The following is an 18,757-nucleotide window of genomic DNA, read 5'->3' as shown; positions in this document are numbered from 1 at the left end:
TAATAGCAATTTAAAGTGGATTTGTGTATGCCACTGAGTGTCTGTAATGATGGCTGTTTACGCCGCCCCTCGTTTATAATAATTAGGCAGAATGGATCGGGGGGTTGGGGGTTTGCTTCGGACGCTGGTTCTGCGCTATTGGCTCGGGCTGAATAATGACCTACTGTAGTTGACCGGGAGCTGACCGCTCGCCTCCTGCATGACCCCGAAAAACCCCAGACTCACCCCCCGCTGCGTCGGGTGGTAAATAGGATGTCTTGCCTGTCTAAAGCGACTCGGTGTCTATGGCCACAATAGCAGCCAGGGGTCTTTAAATGGGTGTGTGCGTGACAGAGAAAAGGAGAAAGGAGTGTGTGTGTGTGTGTGTGTGTGTGTGAGGGGGGGGTTCACACAAAAGAATAAAAGGATCCACCCTCTTTGTCTCTCTCGCCTGACTTTTCCCATCTGATTGTTTGTCCACTTTTTTTCTTTTCTTCGGCTGCATTCAGTCGGTTTGACCTGACCCCCCCCCCCCCTCTACACACACACACACACACACACACACACACACACACACACGCAAAAAATCGTCTTGTTAAAACAGAGAAAGACGGTTACGACCCTCGAGAGGCCCGTGGCGCCCCCCCCCCTCCCCGGACACAAAAAGCGGCCATTTAAAAGCACGAAATAAAGATTTATTTCGATCTTTTAACATCATAACTTGTGCTTATAAAGAGGCCGTATATCGCCACGAGCGAATCCATAAAAGCCTGTAAATCAGCAGCTAGGTGTTTGTAGAAGTTGTCGTGGTGTAAAAAAAAAAGAAAAAGACGAAACATAAAACCGCCACCAGGTGGCAGCGGTGTCCACGCTCTCAGGCGGCTGAACACTTAAGCCAAATGTGACGAAGGACGCACGGGATTGGCTGGCTCGACTCCCCCCCCTCTCTCTCTCTTTCTCTCTCTCTCTCTCTCTCTCTATCGGAGGAGGAGGAGGAGGGGGAGAAAGAGGAAGAGGTGGCAGCAGCGCTTGCCAGAGTTTTAAGGACCCTGGATGGGTTTGCGCCATAAATCTCTTCCCACTCCATCCCCTGCCGTTCCCCATGAGCGCCCGTGGGAATACAGGAATGTGACAGCTGACCTGTGGAGCCCGTGTCTTTTGATTCTGGACACATAAATTTAAAAAAAAAAGGGTATAAGAACGCAAAGACACCCTTACGGTTTCAGCGTAAAGTACACACTGACACGCGTCGTGGAGAGAGGAGTGAAAACGTCTTTCGACAGGATTGTAAATCCTGAAAAGTGAGCGCAACATCTCAACGATTTAAACAGGAGTTTAATAAAGAATAAAAAAGAAAAGGAACGGGATGAATCTGCGAGAGCGAAGACCGAGCTCGCCCGCCCCCCCCTGTGTTTGTCAAGTGTCAACGTGTCGATGTGATGCGCATCAGAAAAATGCAAAGCTCTCGGAAAATGAAGCCGAACTCACAAGATGGATCCCGCCGCGCGCGTCGGAGCGAGTTTGGCGCGGCTGCGACCCGGCGGTCGGAGGCCAGATTAATCCTCCTCATTGATGGGATCCGTATGAGTTGTGAGGTTCCTAATTGATTTACTCTGTGAGGGACACACAGATGTATACGACACACGAGGGAGGGGGAAAAAAAAATACAAATACAGTAAAAATGCCCCCACTTTACAGTAAGCGAGGGATCAATAATGACGGACGAGGGCTTTTTATACAATCGGCATGTTCTCCTCAGTTCACAGCCATATGACACCGCGCCTGTGGCGATCCCATTCTGCACTTCAGCAGTCAATCACATCCCGGCTTTAAAAAAATAACAGTTTGTTAGCGCCATTGATTTAGCACTTAGAGCGTGTCCTTATTACCTTGTAATTATGGCCAGTGTTGACATAACAGCACAGACAAGCAGGCCTTCCCCACCCTGCGAGAGAATTTATGGGCCCTGGTTTTATTACGGCCATTTCATGTGTCTATAGGTCCCCCCCCCTCACATCTCAGTTAAGCGACAGACTTGAGTTCCAGCCAAGGGCCCCGTATTTCACTCGTGGAGGTCAGGGCTCTCAGGAATCCCCACCCGTTAAAAAAAACAGAAGAAGAAGAAGCGAACGTGGGCATTGGAGGCGTGAGTGTGCACACGGGAGACGCAGGGGAAGCCCTTCCCCAAGGGCTCGTTAAAACAAATAGCCGATTACAAGCTTTAATTCAGATAATGCCGCTCATGGAGGCGGGTGTGGTGGGGTGTGTGAGGCTGTGAGGACGCGGCGTCGCACGGAGACGGAGAACAGTCGTCCGGAGATCGACTCTGAATAATTTACAGCCAGACCCCCTTAGCTTTAAATCCATTAAAGGGGGGGAAAAAGAGCTCGCTCGTAAAGTCTGTCACTGTGTTATGACTTGACAAAACGAGAGCGATCTGCGTCGTTGGGATCGTGAGATACGACCACGACCCGAAGTCTCCAAACTTAGTTTGCTTTCCTTTGAGGTCTTCAGAGATAATCTGATGCGTACGGTGGAAGGTGAGACGGCGGATCGGCAGCTTCCCTTTGTTTCTGCCGAGAACGCCGCCGCCTTTGTCATCCTCGCACACACACACACACACACACACACACACACACAGAGAGAGCGAGAGGGCTGGCATCTCATTAATCTGGCCGCTGCCAAGAGAGCCTCAATTAAAAGTCCATCTTGTGCGAAGAGCATATTTCACCTGTGCCATCTCTGCTCTTACCAGCAGGAGAGCGGCGCATCCTTCAACGGGAAGCGACGCCGTTTGCTTATCTACCCTGAACTTCTTTAATGAGACCATGAAAGTAACTTAAAAAAAAATGCATTTCAGTGGCTGCAGCTGCAGGAAATCAGGAGGTTGGATGCATCATTTCTCAATCTCTGCGGCATAATTGCGAAAAGAAGAAGCTGAATTCACTGTGAACTCGTCCTCCCTCCACTCTTCAGATACTTTCGCCTAAACACAGAACATGATGATTCAATCTCGAACCGACCAATAGAAACAAGTCGGTGGAAACAAGTTCCCCCGCGCGCAGCGGAGCAAAAGTGCCCAAATTACAAGCCATTGATTTCCAGTAGGGTGGCTTTTCACTGGGAGACGCTCTGCATGTAACTGCAAGACGGCCATAAAACACGAGGAAACAGATAGCGAGAGAGAGAAAGAGAGAGAGAGAGAAAGAGAGAGAGGGGAAGGATTGCAGGATTGCAGGATTGGCTTCACCTGCAGTTTGTGTCAAACAAAAAGGCGCTTCGCGTGGCTGCCGACTCAATTAACCCCCGCGACGGAGGCGGCGTAATGAACAACAGCGCCATTACGCAGCGGCCCCGAATGGCACTTCGCCCGAGCGGCCCGGGAGGAGACGGCGGCGCCGCTTTGACGCGAGCGCCTCGCCGAGAGAAGAGGGTTTAGACGTCGGGGATGTCAGCGGGTTGGGAGAAGTAAACGAGGGGCAAAGTGATTACTTGCGTTGATGTTGCTCAACCCCCCTTTTAAACAATTACACATCTGCATCACGTGCGGCTCGTTCACAAAGTGTGATTGTTGTGTTTGTGTTTATGACGGACTGGGAGGAAAAGGGTGGGAGAAGTTTAAGTGACCTTGTGTGTTTTATTTGTGTTGTTTTTCTCGCTGACCTTGCTAATGATGTAGATGAGATCGCCCCGCAGGAAGGCCAGCTCGTCCGGCTCGTCGGCTTGGCAATCCCACAAACCCTGGTAGAAGTTGGCGTAATCTGATGACGAAGCTGAGGGGGAAATGCAGAGAGGATTTAAAGTAAAACGGCCAGACGATGTTGTTTTCCCTCTGAGAACTATTAAGCTGGAGCTTCTCCTCGTTATCGGGAGTGAACCGTAATGAGGTTGTGACCTGGTCTGTTGTTCTTTTCACCGCTCTCATCCGTCGGGTCTGGAAAGTCCTCCTCTAAAAGAGATGGAAACAGCAAACACAACGAGATGAGGTTCGTTTCAAAAAGATATTAAGCTGCAAACGTTTTAATTTCATTAGCTAACTGGATAATCTAAATAATGACGAGGAAACGCAACCTGCTGCTCAAGAAGAGGGTTCTTTTTGGGGGTTTCACACATTAAGGACTAATGTGGGGTAAAGAAAAAAGAAGCACCACGATAAAAACAAAACATAGAAGCCATAAATAAAACGGATCATCAGCCAGGGCCTAATGCGTCTCCACGAGACTAAAGATGTCTGCTTTTCTTTAACCAGACTGAACTCCTCAGTGAGAGTGAATGTGTTCACATTCATCAGAGACGCGGGGAGGAAAAATTAAAGAATAGAAAGAGGGCGAGCGTCGGAGGAGGCGGGAGAGGAGGCGGACGTGTCATCGACGGCGGGGCGTGGCCCTCCGGTGGTCTGAGAGGTGACACGGTGATACGCACATCCATCCTCACAGCGGCGGGCTGACAGCCGCGCCACAACCAGCAACACTATCCACCTCCCAGCACAACCTGCGCCTCTGCTTCCAGGAAGCCCGGGACGGACGACACACACACACACACAGACACACACACACACACAGACACGGAGAGACACACACGCGCATGAACACAAGCATACTGTGTGTTATCTACATGCATATTTGTGATTATGTGTACAGTTTTGATGCAGGACGTTTTTATTGTGGAAAGGTCAGAGTGATGTTTTTCTCTTGCTTTACACACACACACACACACACACACACACACACACACACACACTGTGTATCCACATGCATATTCGTGATTATGTGTACAGTTTTTATGGAGGAAGTTTTTAATGTGTAAAGGATGGAGGACGTGTAAAGGTTAGAGTGATGCTTTTCATCCACACACACACACACACACACACACACACACACACAGACGCACATAGACGCACATAGACACACACACACTGTGTATTATCTACATGCATATTAGTGATTATGCGTACAGTTTTGATGCAGGACGTTTTTAATGTGTAAAGGTGTAAAGTGATGTTTTTCTCTTGCTTTTCTTCAACATAGACACACACACACACACACACACACACACACACACCTCCAGGTTGTTGCACATTTCATGCATAAAACAAAGATAGAAATGCAAAAGATATCATTTGAAATCTCGACGCTGTGGCTCGCCTCATAAAATATTTAAATGTTCTTCATTGTTTTCCGACAGCAGAAAAAAAAGGTGATTTTAATTCAGCTTGCAAAGGGTCTGAACATTTGTGCAGCGCTCCTTAACCGCTGCACGCAGCAGCGTCCCTCAGCCGACGGGCCGCCGGTTCCTCTATCACGGTGATTTAATTTTCCAGTCAATAAAATCAGTCATGAGCTTCAGAGCCGATACCGACGTCGCTCTGCATTCTGGAGTTTTTGCAGCTCATCAAAAAGATGCTTCACTGCGACGCCACATTTCTTCTTCTGTAGTTTGTCTTCCTGCACATTTAAAAATGTATCCGACGTGCACATTTTTCAAAATTGTTGATATTTTGCAGACAGGGGGGGAACTTTGTTTGATTTTTATGTGAAAATTAGCGACGTTTTTTTGGCTTCGGGGGAAGAAACATTCAAACGATACAAAGCTGGTTGAAAAATATGCGAAACAGCCCTTTAACAACTTCAGGAAAACCAAAGAAAAGTTAAACAACTCCTCTTGCAACGTTTCATAGAAGTAAAGTCTAACAAACTGACAGACTTTCTACAATCCAGGAACATTTCTATTTGTTAAAAAAGGAAGATTCTCCAAACACAAACAACTCCTTTGTCCCACAACACACATAAAATCTAATGATTCAACCGTGTGGACTCGCCGCGTCGCGAGCAGAGAGGACGGTTCAGGGTGATTGATAAGTGAAGGGGTGAGAAAGTGAACGAAAGAGCCCGTCATTCGATATGCCATCTGTGGTCAGAGTCTGTACCTCTTCCCAGATGGCTTTGAACGCCGGCGTGACAGCCTGAAGACGGATTCCCCTCTCACCAGTGATTTTGGCAAAGGTAATGTACTCAGTGAGTGAAACACAATCTTGATGTATCTTATTTAATAGAAACAGTGATGGACGACGGCCCTGAGAAGATCAGATCACCCCTTTTGTCCTTCTATGGATCTGGTAGCCACCCTGACACATGGGGCTGCCCACACACACACACACACACACACACACACACACACACACACACACACAACCTCCCCCCCTCGATATAAACTCACACACTCTGCCTCGCAACATTCTCCATCAAACTCTAATTTCTATTTAAGATGTGACATTAAGAGCTCCAGAAGTATTTTAAGCCCCGCGAGATTTTTTTTTTGGTTTGCTTCCTTTCAACTAAATTGCTGTTGCCGGGCAATTTTAGCCCCCAAAATCTCTGCTTAGCGGATTGAATTGTGGGGCAATTTGTTGCCTGGCAACATTAGCTAATTGGACGTTGCATGACGGAGCATTCGGAGCGACCGGCGCTCGCTGATTTCAACAACATAACCGTTTCTCAGCAGATGGCTCTCAGTGAGACCAGAGGAAGCTGGTTTCCAGTCGGAGGAGGAGGAGGAGGAGGAGGAGGAGAGGCTTTCCTCTTCCTGCCGCCTGCACCTCCTCTGCTGACAAGCTTATTAGTGTTGCTTGATTTAAAATGAGCGATCAGTCTGGGTGCGGCGGCGGCGAGGAGGTACCTGGCAACGCGGATCCAGCAGCCCGGGGAGATCATCACAAATATTTCTTGTTGCAGAAATCCCTCAGGGCTCGAGTGTGTGTTTATTTGTCTGACTGAGTATCATGAGAGTTTGTGTGTGTGTGTGTGTGTATGTGTGTGTGCACCCCCCCCCCCCTCTTTGTCTATTCATCTGTGTGTGTAAGTGTGTGTGTGCGTGCTCATTTATATACCTGGCAGCACCTCGTAGATATCCTCGCCCTCCTCGTCGAGCGCCCCGGTCTCTCCCAGCCTGCCGCTCTGGAAGGCCCGGGCGGCGGCGGCGGGCCGCGACGAGGCCGGGCCGGTCGACCCCTCGATGTCATCGTAGGTCTCCTCTTCCTCCTCCTCCTCCTGCTGCTCGTCATCGTCGCAAGGGATGGAGTCGGAGCGGAGGTCTATGGAGGGGGGAAAAGAGAGGGACGCACACAAACATGGAAGGGTAAGAGAAACGCTGGAATGACAATGACCAGCAGGGAGGCTCGAATTATGGATTATTATTATTATCTATTAATGTGTTTATCTTTTATTTTTGATGAAGCAATTCATTGCAAAGTCTAAAATAATGGAAAAGACTACAATTATACTGGATAAAACGCGCACAAATCTGCAAATTTCTGCATTTGAGAAGTCCGAACGAGCAACTGTTCGTCATTTTCGCTTCACAAATCCCGCTGATGACTCAAGATCAAGAGATCTGATGGAGAAAGATCTAGAAAAAGGTGCATCTCATAGATATAAAGAGGATATGACAGCTAAGAGGAGGCCAAAGGAAACGGATCATTACCTTGATTAGAATAACACATTTCTCTGGGTTACACATATCTAGTCGCTTTTAACCATTTTAATGCAGAAAGGTTACATATTAAACCTTTAAACCATCTTTCCTCTTTATCTTTAAAATCAGAATATTGGGTTGCACACGGTCCGAGTGATTAATCGCCTCTCTTCTCTATGTCATCTCTCTCTCTGCATCTCTACTAACAGCATTAAATAAAAGGCAAAATGCCAAGAAACAATATTCTCACATAGTTTCTTGCAGGAGCGACCACAAGATGACAAGTGCGAGTTAAAAAAGCCTCTCGTCTCGGGTTGAATCGTGAGGTGAAGAGGGTAAAATAATAATCGTCTCTACATGTTTTGGGATCAAGGGGGCTGCAGCTTTTGTAGTGAAAAAGCTCGTCTGGGAGGAAGTAAGACAAAACTGCAGAGTGTCTGTTACTTCCCGCAAATCAGTGGCTCGTTTTCGAGGAGCCGAGGCAGCGCAGATGGAGGAGCCGTCTCATTGCGGGCGACCGGCCCTCTTGCAACGCAGGGTATCAGGTGCTCCGCCCTTCCAGCAGCGGCGGAGCAGAAATCAATGTCGCTGGAGGATAACCAGAACATCTAGCAATCAATTTCCTGTAAGTTGGAATTCGGGAGGAGGGTTAGGGGAGGAGGGTTAGGGGAGGAGGAGGAGGAGGAGGAGGAGGAGGAGGAAGAGGAGAAGGAGGAGGAGAGCTACAGGATGGCGCACGTGACATGTCGAATGAGGAGATTCAGGGCTCTGCGTGTGATGGATCGGGTGTTTTTTTATCTGAGTCACAGATGATGAAGAGCTGCCTTTCATTTCTGACCTTTCTGCCCCGCGAGAACACAAACTTCTGGTGGGAAATGTGGAAAGAAAAGAAGGTCTGAAGTGCTCTAAACTGTATTTTTAAAAATTGACCTGTGTGGCTTTTAAAAAGTCATTTTTTATTGTCTTCTACACAACACCAATATCACTTCGTCACGTGACGAGCTCTGACCTTAAACTCTTGATTCAAAAAGGAAAAGAAACACAAAACTCCAGCAGAGGACGCTCTCCCAGAGGAGCGCCGGAGGAAATCACAAAAGAGACGCCGGCTCACCTTTAAGTACAAAGTTGATTTGGTCCACCCATTCTCGGGCCTCTTGAGGACTGCTGGCGGTGAACTGATGGGAAACAAGCGGCAATAATCGCGCAATTATCATCACATCCAAACGTGCATTTATGTGGAGATAAAAGCTTCAGGTCAGCAACTCTCCTCCTGGTTCCCTCTGGATGAAATATTCAATCAGGACATAACTGTTTTATAATCAGACAGGATGACTAATGGGCCGTGTAGACATGTTTTACAAATGGATTTAGATTAATTCAGACTGATACTGGATGTATATTTGATTGTCAAATAAGCAATATGCATATAATTATTTAAATTATTGTTTAATCTGGTGATGACTTCTTAATTCATCAATTACGTGTTTATTTTATGACATTTTATAGACAAATTAAACGCCTTTATCAGAATTGCTTACAGCCCAACTTCATTTTTAGTCCAAAAATATTTAATTTACTCTCATAGAAAACATAAAAAAACAATAACACATAACAATATCCACATTTTAATGGCCTGAAACAAATGACAAGCAATTAATCAACTGTCAAAATAGGTAAAATAACAGGTGAATTCATGTGTTTATCCATTGATTGATTTTTTTCTACACGTGTAGTTATTTTATGAACATTGACAAATAATAATACAATTAATATTCTTTGCTCTCCTCCTTCTTTCTACCTGGAAATGTCTGCGTCCGGGGCAGGAGAGCTCAAAGCAGGAGTTTTTCTTGGAGTCTTTTCTCAGGTTGGCCACCAGCTGCACGTTGTAGTCGCTGATGTAGAAGGAACCCTTCTGCTCCTTATCTGTAGGGAGCGGTCGGACGTTATCTGATTCAATTCATGCACCTGCAGTGATTGTTTGTCTGCATTTCAAACAAACCTTTTTCACTCCCAAAGTAGTAGAAAATGGCGTTGTTCAGAACACACCATCTCTTCTGCCACTCCGAGCCGAAGAAGCTGTGATCTGCAGAACAGAACCACACGCGGGAATTGTTCAAACATGTCTTTTTACCAAATTACACAACCACTGGACGCAGGGTGTAGGTCTCCGTGCGCCGCTGCACCTCTTCGTTTCTTCTCCAGGTGGCCTTGCTTCAAGATGTGGTTGAGGTCCTGCGCCGCCACCGACGGGATGTCACCGAAGTCTGTGAACAGAAGCAGCTCGTTGGAAACTGTGGAGCCAATGTTACCTCCTTTTCCCTGTGTTTGAGTCGTCGTAAGAACCCCAAATTAATTCCAATACTTGTGTTTATTGTATGTATTTGTTCAGCAAAGTCTTGGGAAACAAATGTAAATCTGCAAAAAAATCACTTTTAAAAGATATTGTGATGGTAACTATGAACATCCAGCATGATATGAGCCAGATTCTCCAAAAATGCCTGCTGGAGCGTCAATAAGACACCTTTATGGAAAGATTAGGACCTAAAGAATCAGAATCTGCAACAAACATCACAATAAAACAAAGACTTGGTCTGTTAGGAAGGAGCTTCAGTCAAAAAAACGGTGTTGTTCGGTTCAAAAATGGAAGAATTACGTATTTTATGCCAAAAGATTGTCTGAATGGGGCATGCTGGGACTTAAAATTGGTGTCAAGCTGCACAACCAGCTGAGCTCTTTAAACACACACCTGTGCAATATAAATACACTGTGCAATAGTTAGTTATTCTGTCTGTGTATATATATATATATATATATATATATATATATATATATATATATATATATATATATATATATATATATATATATATTATTCAGTTATTGTGGATTCTTTAAACTCTTTATTATTTAGATAACTTGTTTTTTGTGTGCAGTCGACGCCCTTTGCTGCTGTAATCCTGTACATTTTCCCACTGTGGGGGCTAATAAAGAAATATCTTATGTTATAAGCAGCAAATCCTCACATGTGAGAAGCTGGAAGCAGAGAAAGTTTGCCATATTTCTTGCTTAATGGGTTAAAATAATTGAAATAGTTCATGTCAATCAACCAATCAATTCGCCGCCTGATCGTTTCAGCACTAACTCCTAATAAGCTGCACTTAAAAGGCTCCTCATTACCACACACAAACACACACCGTGCATATAAAGTCTGCAGCCCGGTGGATTAAATACATCCCCGCTCGGCTTTGGGAAGCCGGGATCAATACATGTACAGTGCTGCTGAGCACTGCAGTCCATTCATCTGCTCACATTGCACTTTTAATGGGCGCAACCTTCCTGCGGAAATCTCTCTTCAATTTGCAAAGTCAAATTTTAAACATGATAGGGCTCGGCTTAAGAGGCTTTGGTTAATTAGAGCAGTTGACGACGCAGTTTGAGAAGTATTTAGAGAAGAAGTTTGGAAGAGGAAGTCCACGCTGGATTGTTTTTTTGGCAATAATGTATGTGATGTTAATACAATAAATTCCCACAAAATGTCTTTTGTTTCACACAGACAAGTGAAGCTGAAGCGTCTTGGTTGTATAGAAGTCTATGCTTCATGTGTTAAAGCTGCATTCTCTCTCCTGACCACCAGGGGGCGACTCCTCTGGTTGTATAGAAGTCTATGCTTCATGTGTTAAAGCTGCATTCTCTCTCCTGACCACCAGGGGGCGACTCCTCTGGTTGTATAGAAGTCTATGCTTCATGTGTTAAAGCTGAATTCTCTCTCCTGACCACCAGGGGGCGACTCCTCTGGTTGTATAGAAGTCTATGCTTCATGTGTTAAAGCTGCATTCTTTCCTCTGACCACCAGGGGGCGACTCCTCTGGTTGTATAGAAGTCTATATAAATTACTCTACTTCTCTCTTGATGTATTCCCTCAGTAAACATTGTAAACATGAGTTTATGTCTCAATCTCTAGTTTCAAGTCTTCTATACAGCGTGATGTTCATTTAGTAAATTATGGTCCATTTAAAGTTGGGGGCGGGGCTACCTTGTGATTGACAGCTCTACCAGAGACGTTGATGCCACTCATCCGCGGTCCAAATATGGTCACTTCCTGTTCCCTTCTGTTGCAAAAAAGCAAAGATGGCGAACTCGAGGCTTCAAAGCAGAGTCGAAGGAGAGCTTTTAACCAGCTGCTCCGTGTTCAAGTTAGTTTCAAAGTTCCTTCAAGACGTCAGTTTGTTTGACCAGTTTTGGAGCCATTTGCCATTAGAGTTGATCTAGCGGCGCTGACCCCGGGTCGGCCTCGAGGGCCGTCTTCCGCCCTGCGTTTCAACGTAGGGTACCTGGCTCTTTCCATGTGTCAAGAAGCAAAGCTCACGCTCCCCCCCACCCCCTCCCCCCCGCCCCGAATGCATTACTCAACAGGCATTAAGCCTCGCAAAGCGGGGATGACAAAAGCAAAAGGCGGAGAGAGCAGGAACCATCTTTTTTGAGTCTGAAACACGGGGAACAATTTAAAGACCATTTACACCAGGCAGTGCGACACCCCCACACCTCCCCATTCAGGCCCGAGATACCCCGAGTCCATCCCTCTCAGAAAGAAACCCGTTTAACTGCTGGGAAAAAACAAACATGTCATCCCACATCTGGGTCCTCTGGTCTAAACAAAGAGCCCCCCCCCCCCCCTTTCCCTTCAACATTAGACAAACAGGAACCTCTTTATCATTCATGAGAACCCGCAACGTGAAAACACAGTTGAAGTTATGTCTGAATAACTTGGCTCTTAAGTTCACAACAATCCAGCCTGTATCCCATAACCCCCCCCCCCACCTCCTCCCTCCAACACCACTTCTTCCAGCACCTCTCGGGCCTGACGGATGAGCGGGTCGTTCCAGAGCAGAGCCCCAGACACCTCGCGGGCGCTAACACGCTCACACATCACCGCCGGGCCTCGCCTTTGTGGATGGACTGACCGCTGACACTATAAATACAGGAGGTGCTAAGGACTGTTTTGTCAAAGAGGACCTGATTCAGTACATCATAACAAACAGCGGTCATTACACCACCACCACCACCACCACCTCCACCCTCCACCACCTCATCTATCCGCCGGCAGTCCGTCCATTTTTTTTCCCCTCCCCACTTCCCCATCGCAGCCCGTTTCTAATCCCCTCATCCGTCTGCTTCCCTCTCTCTTCATTTATCTCCAAAAAAAAAAAAAAAAGGTCGAGTCCGGCTAATAGACGAGGAGGTGCAAAGTCAACACTGTGGGGGATCACTCTGATCCGCTTGAGTCAATAAACATTCGCACATTCACGCGTGTTTTAACACTTTTTTTTGACCTGACCTCGCTTCGCCGGATCTCGAACGCAGGTACGACTTTCATAAAGAAGAAGAAGAAGAAGCCGTGGGACACGATAGTTCTGGATTCTTCCACGAGGTCGCAGTAAAAGCCGAAAGCTTCGCCGCTGAAAGCCCCTCCCACCCCGAACGAGAGCCGGCTCCTGATTGGTCCTCCTTTTTAATGAAAATCACACTCCAACACCTCTCTGGGACCCGGTGCAGCTTTAAGTGGAAATTCAAGAGGTAATGTTATTTGAAAACGTGTAATTAAAGGGCGTTAAAAAACACCCCGACAACCATGATGGTGTTTGAGTTCTTGAGTTTGACTACAGGCGCGGAGAGAGACACGCATTAATGCATCTAATTAAGGCCTCATCAAAAGATCGCAGACAGACGGCACTCTTTCATAAAAAATCATAAATTGCGTTATCAATTATTCAGGGCAATGCCGCGACTTCATTTTCATCCCCTTTTGCGTTTTTAATTAGCCCCATCCACAGCTTTGCTATTGACATTAATTTGATGGCAATTTATTGATATTTTCAGCGCCAAACCTATTTGGCTGAGTGCAATTACCAAAACAAAAGAGAAGCGAGGCGGATGCGAGCGTCAAGGGGAGCGTCCTCGTGCTCTTTTTGCAAATCAAGGTGAGGAGTCGCTAAACGCTCTCGGTGGTCATCGGCGAGAGAGAAAGAAAAGATGCGAGTCGCCTCGTTTCCAAAGGAAATAATCGATAGAAATTGACCGGAGATTTGAGTTTAATTGATCCTGACAAAAAAAGGAGGATTTACATAAGCGAGCTGACCTGGGTGCTGATGGGTGATCTTGTTCTGTTGCCTCTCTGAACTTGTTTTAAACTCGAAGAGGAGGAGGAGGAGGAGGAAGGGGAGGGATACACAACAATGCATCTGAGCTGCCAGCGGTTTGCCAGCGCCTCAATCTCTCATTTGGTTATTCACACTCTCTCAGCATGGTGTTATGAGCTCAGCAGTTGATCCCGCAAGAAAAGGCTGATTTATGTGAGCATGACCAGAGGGAGTTAATGTATTCTCTCATTAAAATCCACTTTACTTAGGCTGAAAGTCAATCAAAGGCTGGATGGAGACTGAATCAAAGTGAAGGGGAAATGGTCGGGTGGGAGGACTAATACGCTGCATTAGATCTAACGGCGGTCGTAATGCAACAAAGATGTTGTGGAAAAAACACAGAAAGATGCACTGGAGATGTTGATGGGAAGTCGGCAGGAGAGGACGGAGCGTGAGCGATGGCCTTGTAGTGTGTCTGTACCGGGGATGAGCGACGGCACCGGCAGGGTGAACGTGCACCTCTCCAGAGGGTTCAGAGCCCACGATCGCATCCCCATCTAGAAGCGTTTAGCACAGCCACATGCAGAGAGGCGGTGGGATGAGGGAGAACATAAAGAGCTTCATTGGAATTGAAAAAAGCTTGGAACAAAAGCGCTTTCTTACGTTTTTTATTTGCCATTCTGCGGCGCTTTTTCATGCTTTAAAAATTAATATTAATCACGGAAAAATCATCAGCTGATGTATGCTGATGATGTAATATAACACACGGCACATGTGGAAGATGTCTTGCTGTATTTATGACATGGAAATAGGATTTATATCTCCATCTTGCTCCGTCCCATCAATGTCTCTGCTCTCCAGTACATCTGAAGTCTGCGCGTCTGGAGCGTTTATATTTTTTAGTGAATGCGTCGTGTGTCCTTTAGTCCTCACATGAAGGCTGTGTTTATGTGTTTCTTTGTGCTTGTAAGGTTGTACTGTGAATTAGTAATGTTTAGTCTCATCGGTTATATGTCATGAGTGCTGCATACGTCTGTTCTGTAACAGCTTTTATTGGGCTACTTATCGTTTATGTTATATTTCACAACGTATGCTTTGAGGGCTTTATGTTCTGCTTTGGGGTGGAAACCAACGACGGTCTATAAAATGTTGCTTCATAGTGGGAAAAAATGTCAGTAGGTCTTTTACACCGTGTTGGCATTGTTTATTTTGTCTGACCAAAAGTCCAAAACGCAAAGATGTATATATATATATATATATATCTATATATATATATATATATATATATATATATATATATATATATATATATATACTTTTTTTTATATAATTGTATTAGAATAAATAATAGAAAAACAAGCAAAGAGGTGTTTTTTTTGGTGTATTTCCTTTGAAAAATGACTTGAAAATGATTTAAATGATCATTTTCTGTAGAATGAATAATAAAAAACAAGCAAAAAACTGTGTTTTTTTTGTATATTTGCTTTGAAAAATGACTTGAAATTGATTTCAGTGATCATTTTCTTTATCCACTACGTAGTCATGCCTGTTTATTTATGTCTTTAGAGTCCAAAATGCAAAGATATTCACTTTTTATATAATTATATTAAAATAAATAATACAAAAACAAGCAAACAGGTGTTTTTTTGTGTATTTGCTTTGAAAAATGACTTGAAAAGGATTTCAATGATCATTTTGTGTAGAATAAAAAATACAAAAACAAGCAAAAGAGTTTATTTGCTTCTCTTAACGCGTTACATCATCCTGCTGGAGGTCTCAGGATGGACATGAAGCTTCTGGCTAAATCAAGCTAATTCAAATCACACTGATGTTATTTAATGTCTGCTGTCTCTCGTGGAGAAAAACACTAAAATACTGCCAAATAAGCCAAGAAGAAAAACACTCTACGGGGATCAATACAAACTCAGTGTTTTCGGGGGCTTGTGAGGACGAGGTGACCCCTTTTCTCCTCCACGCAGGTAGAAATCAAAACCGGAGAGTTATCGTATGTTTTCTCTCTCTGGTGCTTAGGGTGGAGGGTGGAGGGGGCTTTCTCGGAGAGGTATTGCATTGAATGCAGCATCAGGGGGCAGGACCTGACCCCCATGTGAACTCTGCTGATGAGGTGAAACAGAAGGCAGAGAGAAACCCCCCCTCTCGCGGCCCTGAGGGGGCTGCAGGGAGGAATGCTGCTGACTCTACAGACGGCAGCGAGAGACACCGCAATCCCCTCTCTCTCTCTCTCCGATACTGTCCTTGATTAGGAAAAAGGACTCACTCAGTGCACCTTCACCCACCCGGCGCTCAATCTGCGCGCAGGCCGGAGCTAAATTGATGCATTTTTCCTCATTAAGAGCGGCGGAGGCCTTTTTGTGGCGGGCGACCCTCCAGCGAGGCGGCGGCAGAGAGACCGAGAGGCTCTGAGGTCGAGGGCAGAGCGCCGGCCCTCCTGCTCGCTCTCTCTCCTCGTCGTGATTTGATTAGGACCTCGGTCATCGATTCATAAACCGTGTTTAGAACCTCCTAATGCATGCGTTTGAACCGAGAGACAACACGCGGTGCATTACAGCGGGCCGCACTGGCGCTCGCGTCCTCGTCTAATAACGTTTAATGGGGCCGGGAAATTTATGCAGCAGTGATTAAGGGTTTTATTTTTTGTCAATCAGGTTAAACAACAAGATCTCTGACTCCAGATAAAAGCTTTGCGAGCGAGCGAAGGATTTAAAAAACTTTAATGTATCGGGTGAATATTTGATATCGCAGATTTGAGGAGTCGAGGAATTTAAGTTCTGTCGCAACTCGTGCAAGAGATTCCTCTCTTTTTATTGTCCGACGCATAGTCCGTTCCGCTCGAAGCAATTTGGAAGAAAGAATTAAATAAATACATTTCTGTGCCTTCTTCTTTTGCGGGATTAGATGTCAAGTCACTGCAGGCGCCGTATTCCCACATTCAAACACACACACACACGCACACACACACACACAAGGCCGGCCAGCAGCGAAGACACTAAGGGGCTAAATTTACTATGTGACACCCGGCTTCCCCCCTGGGCGGCCATAAGCGGCGTATACAGCGACCCTGAATTTCCTTTTTCCAGATTTACTACCACTATTCAAATGCTTAACTGCAGATACAATGATCCTCTAATCGCTGGGGATGGGTTTCAGCTGCTCGGCTTGACAAGAGACGCACACACACACGGGAAAAAAAAGGAAAGAAAAAGGAACAGTGGTAAGAAAATAAATACCAACAACGGAGGAGTTCGGGCCCACGGGGGAGCCGGCGCATCTGTGATAAAAAACGGGATGTAACACAATCAACGACGAAGCCCGGAGGGAGAAGCACTCGGAGGAAATCGGCACACTCGCTCTCTGAACGTACAGTTATTGCAACTTTAAGACGCTTCTGCTATTTCCACGAAAATGCTTTAAATATAATTTCCGGCAATAATGGTAAGTTAGTATGTCGGTGGGAGCCGCGTTATTGCACGGGGGCTTTCCGAGCGATATCTCACGCCCGTTTACCTTTTCGCGATATAATTGGCGTGATGTTACAGTCGGCGCCGTTACGTATCGCGGCGATGAACGATTACGCGACGCCGTCGCCGTAAATCACCAGCTGAGTCCAACGGGCAACAGGTTGCTCAGAGAAATCACTCCGTCCAGGAGGAGAGAGAGAAACGTTTAAATCTGAAGTGGTTTTGTTTAAAATAAGAGTGTATATATGTTTTTTTTAATTATTTAATTAATGTTTTTGTTTATTTTAGGACCAGGTTGTGTTTTGTAATGTTATTATTCATATAAATTACATTAAATAACATAATAAAATCATCAGTTCTTGTTAATAAATCATATAGAGGTGATTTATTTTCCATTAAATCTAAATTCTGTGCTGTAATTTATTGTATTGAATGTATATATATATATATATATATATATATATATATATATAGCAAATAAAATATATATATATATATATATATATATATATATATATATATATATATATATATATATATATATATATATGTATATATATATATTCTCATTCAGCCCTTCATAAACAAATATAAGTAATGGCTTATTCATTATTTAATCCGGCCTTTTTGGAACAATTTAGAAAATTTTGCAATTCGTTTTTTGCACGTTTTCATTTTATTTAACAAGAAATACAACGGCTGCAATTAAATAAATAAAATATTAACAGTATTGACTCACTTTATATTTACACATATTATATTCATTTGTTTAACCAGTTGAAATTGAGACACAAGTAATTTAGAAAAAACGAAAGATATTCCAATATAATTCATTTTTTATAATTTAGAAACTTACTTTATTGATTTAAAACCCATAAATAAACCTGATGCAAAGTAAAATAAAGTCTCTGAAAGCAGTGAACATCCTCTACGACAGTAACTGCAGCAGAAGTGATTTAACCCGGATTTTATGACTAAAATGCAAATGAACTCATCTGAAAATATAACACGACACAAACAATAAAATGCAAGTTTTTTAAATAATGTTTGCACATCTCTTTGCAAAAAAACACATTTAATTTAGTTAAATAGCCTGACCTACTAAATTCAAAAATCAATAATGTAACCACGTTTACTTAAGCCCGGCATTAAAAAAAACAAAAGTCGCCTTTTACTGTTATCACATTTCGAAGGGAACGATCTGGTAATTGTTTTGTTCATACACACACAACACATTAGAGTTGTCGTGCTGCAGAAGAGTCTGAACACTTTCACAGTTTTAACCAATCAACCGGCCTGTGAGTTCATTTCCTTGAGATAAGCTAACTTGCAGCCACTAGAAATCAATACAAAATACATATATATATAAATTGTAGATAAGGATTCTTTCAACAGCATACACACAAGCCCTCGGCAGCGCTGTCCCACTTGGCACACACTCTCCCACACACGCACACACACACACACACACGATGCTGACTGCTTCCAGCCGAGCGGAGATCCCGGCGTAAAGAGGGATGCATCCTCAACATCCTCAAATAACTCCACAAGGGCACGCTAATGACCTCCGAGTGCTGCATTACAGCAACAATTAAACAGAGGGATCCCAGAGGCCTCCGGGAAGCCGCCCGTGTCACCGTCTGCGTACACGGGGGCCAACACATCCCTCCCGTCTCCATTTATTTCCCTAAG

General features: G+C 44.7%; 1 protein-coding gene across 2 annotated transcripts in view; it reads right to left on the bottom strand.

The window, feature by feature from the left end:
- skap1 (src kinase associated phosphoprotein 1) overlaps window positions 1–18,757 on the bottom strand; it is a 31,791-nt gene that overhangs the window by 5,213 nt on the left and 7,821 nt on the right. For both annotated transcript variants that reach the window (XM_068583645.1, XM_068583644.1), the window contains exons 5-11: window positions 9,633–9,713; window positions 9,449–9,532; window positions 9,248–9,372; window positions 8,561–8,624; window positions 6,866–7,069; window positions 3,875–3,928; window positions 3,643–3,752 (exon numbers count right to left, since the gene is read on the bottom strand). In XM_068583645.1, coding sequence (XP_068439746.1) covers window positions 3,643–3,752; window positions 3,875–3,928; window positions 6,866–7,069; window positions 8,561–8,624; window positions 9,248–9,372; window positions 9,449–9,532; window positions 9,633–9,713 — 722 coding nt within the window. The remainder of the gene's footprint in view (window positions 1–3,642; window positions 3,753–3,874; window positions 3,929–6,865; window positions 7,070–8,560; window positions 8,625–9,247; window positions 9,373–9,448; window positions 9,533–9,632; window positions 9,714–18,757) is intronic.

This window comes from Clinocottus analis, unplaced genomic scaffold (assembly GCF_023055335.1).
Source record: "Clinocottus analis isolate CAN_PGR_092001 unplaced genomic scaffold, fCliAna1.0.p SCAF_19, whole genome shotgun sequence".
In the NCBI taxonomy this organism is placed as follows: domain Eukaryota; kingdom Metazoa; phylum Chordata; class Actinopteri; order Perciformes; family Cottidae; genus Clinocottus; species Clinocottus analis.
This window is presented reverse-complemented; position numbering and strand designations above follow the sequence as displayed.